We start from the raw sequence: 5,710 nt of genomic DNA, 5'->3' as shown, positions 1-5,710 counted from the left end.
CCGCCAGGGGGCAGCCAGCCGCTCTAGCAGGTGTCTCGGTTGTAATATACGTCATCAGGAGGTGACCCGATTGCTGCGACGCGCGCGGAGCGGCGCGGGGGTACAGAGACGAGCGCCGGCGGCGGCCGGGAGCGGGGCGCGCGGGCTACTCAGGTGGGTGCTGTGGGGCCTGCGGCGGCCCCTCGCGGTGCCAGGGTGCCCGCGCCGGGCTAGTTCTGGCACGGTCCGCTGCCCACTCCTGACACCTGCCCGAGCGGGGCGGGGGGTGGTGCTGAGGGTCATAGAAGAGGAGGCGGCAGCGGCGGAGCTGCTTCTGCCCTCAGTGCTGCGGAGCCTGGAGTGGGCGTCGGTGTGTGCGGGTCTCGGGCTGCCGCTCGGAGCCCCGCAGCCGGGACCGCTCTCGCTGCCTGGCGGGGACCAGTGTTGTGGCCGCCCCCTTGACTCTCCTTTCCAAACGCCGCGTGTTTTGCTTCCAGAGCGTTTCTCGTCCTGGTGTACCTGCCTGAAGAAATGACTACCCAGGTAAAGATGTAACTAACCCGACTCGCTTCTGGCTGGGGGTAGGGGGGCAGTGTTGACCACTTGTATAACAGATGCTCTTCTTTCCCGTTTCAGTACAGCATTCTCTTCAAGCAAGAGCAAGGTAAGAGAGACCCATGGGCTTTTAGGCCATCCAGTTTTCTTACATAAAATTCTGATTTCCCTGAGAATTTATGTAACCAAAGAAACTCATGTAAAGTTTCAGGTGACATTCTTGCCAAGTCTGGATTTTGAGTGGATTTAAAAAACTCTCTAGCAGGATTTAAACTCAGGTGATGGGATGTGGCTGTAATGATGCAGCATTAGCCTTTGTTAACTTCAGTGAGTTTATATTTAGCCTCATGAAAACATTTTTCAAGCTGCCTTACTCTCTTCTTGCCTGGTTCAGGTACACTTGCAAATCCATGTATTCCCAAGAAAAGTAAAGCCCATCCCATTATCCACTTGGCTGATTACTGTAATCGTAGTGCTCTATTCTGTGGTGCCATAGCATCTTTCTTCACAATCCTTTACTTTCCTGAGCAAGTTCCAACTGCAGAAAATGTCCTACTTCATTCCTGACAGCTTTTCAATGCTCTTGTGGAGCTATTTATACTGACAGTTCATCTCGCAAGAAATTTAGAGCCAGTAAATAAATGAAGTGAATTACTTTCTCTGTTCTTTATTTCATCTTGAATCTAATTATTTTTAATATCCTTTTTGTGGGTTTTGTTGCTTTATAAACTGCTTCAAGATATTGTCTAATATTGTGTTAGCAATTTTCCCACTCTTATGTGGCCATAAAATAGGTATATTTTTGGCATGCCATAATTTTAGGTTTAACTGTGAAGCTACAACATCTATTGTCTGATTCAGGACACTGATATAGGTTTCCTGAGGCAGGAAATAAAAACAAGCAACTATTGTGGATAAATATATCTGCTAGATTTGAAGAGATAGTAGGTCTTTTTCCCTAATGTTAATGCTTTCTTTCAGCTCATGATGATGCCATCTGGTCAGTTGCATGGGGAAAGAATAAGAAAGATGGTTCTGAAACAGTAATCTCAGGGTCCTTAGATGATTTAGTGAAAGTCTGGAAATGGTAAGTGAGGTGCTCCGTAAGAACTAATTTAAAAATAAAAAACCCCCCCAGTGTAGACTACCTTGCCAAACAGTATTTTTCCCCCTCCCTTATTCTCAAGAACACCAGTATTGGTGTACTGCAGGGAACCTCTATGATGGAACTTAGTGCCATTCTGTTATTTGAGCCTGTTTTCAGTGGTGCGTTCTTAGTCAGTAACTGACAGCATCCTGATGTATGTTGAGAATTTGACTTTTCTAAAATGCTTAAGAATCAAAATACACTGGGATATTGTCCCTTACTAACAGGATGAATGACAAATCATGTTGTTTTAAAAAATTATTGACAAAATACCCTTGTCTTTGGAAGTTAAATAGAAGGAAGACCTAATGCAAAAGACTGCAAAAATAAAAATAATGCTTCCATTTTAAAGAGCTTCTTACAAGTCATTTATTATTTAGAGAAGTTTTCTCTTCATGAATTAACGCTTCATTGCAGCTATTTTTTTGAAAAGAGAACAATCGTTTTGCTAAAATAGTGCTTGGAGGGGGATATGCGCCCTCTACCTCCTCCTTACTCCGTTATAGGTTTTGAAAGCAGGTTGTGCTTAGCTGCCTGCCTTTGTCACTTGCAGGGTGGTATAGATTTTAAGTTGAAGGTGTGTTTAGTACTTGAAACTCCTCTTAACTAGTGTTTTATTTCCTTTCAACAAAAGGAATGATGAAAAATTAGACCTACAGTGGACTTTAGAGGGTCATCAACTGGGTGTGGTGTCCGTGGATATCAGCCACACTGGTTCCATTGCAGCATCCAGTTCCCTCGATGCTCATATTCGCCTTTGGGATTTAGAAACTGGCAAACAAATCAAGTCAATAGATGCTGGTCCTGGTAAGATCCCTGTGTTCATTTGGTAACCTGTAATTTCTGCAATGCATGTACTTTACATATAGTATACAATTAGCGGGCACTACACATGATATAGTAGTTCTCTTTGTAAAACTGCAGCACCATGTACATTATTTGATGGCAGCTACTCTGTTGATTTAAGGTAAATTGATATAGAACTATTTTAAACTAAGTCCATTCATGAGAGATTGCACTGATATATCAGTCTTTTTAAAAGTTGATTGTAGTTAAATTAGCATAATTTACAGAGGCAGGCAAGGTTTCTATCTAATCTTGTTTGTGTTACTTGCATGCTACCTCATTGAAAGGTCAGTTAGTGGTAAAGTGACTCATTCAGGGTGTAGAGAGAAGTGCAGTTCTCCACTGTAACTGAGAATGCTTTGCAGGAAGCGTTCTGAGTTGCAACAGTCTCTTGGAACAAACGGAAGTTCACTGTTGGCTCGCTGAGGGGAGGGAAATCTAGCTGCTGGTTGCAACATGCAGCCAGTTTTCCTCTAGGAACAGCCCCTGTGCCCTGCTAGGCTGCAAAGTTTTCAATGGGAATGGAGGGAGTTCATTCTAGGGGTTCCCCATCCAGCACTAGAGGGTGGGGTAGGGGAATTGGAGCCCCACACCTTAGCGGGGGAGGCAAGGGGACTCCAATGTACCTCCAGCAAGGGCTGAATACCCCCCAGTGTGCATTCCCTCTGCCTCTTTTTTCTCCCCTGCTTCCCATTCTGAAAACAGCTTGAGACTGGCAGGCAGCACAGACAGAAGTTACAGAAGACTGTTTTGAAATGGGTGAAAATTGTCACTTCTGTCTGTGCCCTTAGTTGAGGATGCATAAAGTGAAGTAAAAGTCAGTTTGCTGTTTCACATATGTATGAATCCAAGTATTGTTAATCAGAATGTGGCAATGGAAGAATGACCATTTAAACCCAGTGATACACATTAAGACTATTGATGTGCTAGTGTAGTGCATCCTCCTTCTACACACTTGATCTTACTGGAAACTTGCAATGTAACTCTTCTCATTGGGCCAAATATAATTTGTTTATGTGAATAATCCTACAAAAATAAATATTATTGGCTAAGAAATATAATCAATATATACTGTATTAAGTATTCTCTTTCTCTCTCAATACAGTTGATGCCTGGTCCTTGGCTTTTTCACCAGACTCCCAATATCTTGCAACAGGAAGTCATGTGGGAAAAGTAAATATTTTTGGTGTTGAGACTGGAAAAAAAGAATACTCCCTGGACACTAGAGGAAAATTCATCCTTAGCATTGCATATGTAAGAGACCTTAATTGATATTCTCTTTTATTATAGTATCATCAGTGCATTCTAGTGTAAATCAAACTTTCAGATTCTGTATTAGCCATTTTAACAAGAACTTAAAAAAAATAAAGACTTCCTTCTAAACATTTAATCACTAATTTCCTATACTGAACATTGCACCTATATTTGTAACCTTCATTGACCTTTCCTCTATGCATGCTGGTATTTGCTATAGCAGATCCTCTGCTAAAATTTATCCAATGTTGTGGCAATGCTTTATGGAAACATACACTTCAGTATGCTTGCACTTCAAGCAAAGACACCAAAATGATTAGATTACCCCTTAAATCTGAGTCCCCATAAGGTGGTGACCTTACTGATGGTAAAACTGAAATTTCATAAGATAAACGAGTTCTCCAAAGGGACAGAGAGAGAAATCTGAAATTCAAATAAAACACAACCCTACAGTCCCTTTTTAAAATAAATGTTTGCAATAGAAAACCCCTCATTACTACAGTAAACTGGAATGAATGATGCACCTAGGGTAGGAATAATCATACTTTTAAGAGCTTTAATTTCAAGCTGTATGATGATCTTTAACATCAGGAGAATGAAATGCCTGAAGAATAAAATTCCTAATATACACAAAAGTAAGATCCATTTGAAAAATAGAGTCCACACTGTTAAATATCTTGCCTTGCAGGCTGTCTTGATCTGTTTCTCTTCTTCACTCTTCCAGTATAAAATGTTAATATGATTATTTGTTAAATGTATAATGTGTATATTGTTGCAGAGTCCAGATGGAAAATATTTAGCGAGTGGAGCAATAGATGGCATTATCAATATTTTTGATATTGCAACTGGAAAACTTCTGCACACGCTAGAAGGTAAATACTTTGGAATGTTTGTAAGCTGCAGGTTATAGATCCATTCTTGATTTAAAGTGTTATGAAATGCTTGATCACTGTGTAATGAACTGAAATGTCAAGATAATTTTATTCCTGTCTTGGTTATTCATGCACAAGGATACCCCAATAGCTCTGTTTCCAAACCAGTGTCCTTTTATAGATCTATTCTGATTGAAGCACTGTCCCTTTCTTTGTAAATGTCACTGTCTAACAGTTAAAGTGTCCATAAATCCAGTTGTTAATCTCAGCATGTGTATAGGTGACAGAGTAGTTACCAACTGACTATGCCGATTCTCAATTTCAGGCCATGCAATGCCCATTCGCTCACTGACATTTTCTCCAGATTCCCAGCTACTTGTCACAGCTTCAGATGATGGATATATCAAAATTTATGATGTGTAAGTTATCATTTCACAAGATGCGCCTGATGGAAAAATTAATATTCTAAGAAATTTTTTTGAACTTTTAACATTTTGGAGGGTCTCTTCTTTTTAGCTTAGTAGTTACAGATGCATTGTTTTATAGTTAATAAAGCATCACAGAGTTAGATTCTTTAAAAAGGTGCAATGGTACATGGCAGACGTGGCTTAAACTGATGGCTTCTACATATATTGGGCGGGGGGGGGTGTGCGCACGCGCGCACCAGCCTTCAGCTTGCTCTTGTCTGGACTCTTGAGGTTTCCACTGCATGTTTAAGATGTTCTGTTTCGTTCGCAGCGTTTGCCCTTTATGCTCCAGTGACACTTGGTCTCTTTTATGCTGCCCTCCTGTTCAGTGATCTGTTGCTCTCCTGACTCATCTGGGCTCTCTCTTCTCATCTCTCCTTCTAGTGAAATTCCTTTCCAAATCACTATGCTCTGATCTTATAACTAAGTCGAGATTTACGCTGTAATCCTCACTGCCTTTCGCTTAGACATCCTGATTCTGTCACCTGCAGAAGGAGAGGCTCGGTCTTGAATTACAGTGACCTCAGTCACAGAAATTTGTAGACAATAAGGTACATTCCTTAGTTTCATAGTTGGTAGGGTTGGAAGGG

At 41.3% G+C, this 5,710-nt stretch overlaps 1 protein-coding gene across 1 annotated transcript in view; it reads left to right on the top strand.

Moving 5' to 3' along the window:
• Positions 1-195: 195 nt before the first annotated feature.
• The window catches only part of WDR61 (WD repeat domain 61), a 15,144-nt gene continuing 9,629 nt past the window's right edge, over positions 196-5,710 (top strand). The window contains exons 1-7 of the mRNA XM_019504401.1: positions 196-522; positions 616-643; positions 1,516-1,621; positions 2,316-2,488; positions 3,633-3,781; positions 4,560-4,653; positions 4,979-5,072. Coding sequence (XP_019359946.1) covers positions 511-522; positions 616-643; positions 1,516-1,621; positions 2,316-2,488; positions 3,633-3,781; positions 4,560-4,653; positions 4,979-5,072 — 656 coding nt within the window. The 5' untranslated portion in view covers positions 196-510. The remainder of the gene's footprint in view (positions 523-615; positions 644-1,515; positions 1,622-2,315; positions 2,489-3,632; positions 3,782-4,559; positions 4,654-4,978; positions 5,073-5,710) is intronic.

The sequence above is a fragment of the Gavialis gangeticus genome, unplaced genomic scaffold, assembly GCF_001723915.1.
Source record: "Gavialis gangeticus isolate Ggan-Ray unplaced genomic scaffold, GavGan_comp1, whole genome shotgun sequence".
NCBI lineage: Eukaryota > Metazoa > Chordata > Crocodylia > Gavialidae > Gavialis > Gavialis gangeticus.
The sequence above is the reverse complement of the archived record's forward strand: the minus strand, read 5'-3'. Positions and strand labels throughout refer to the sequence as shown.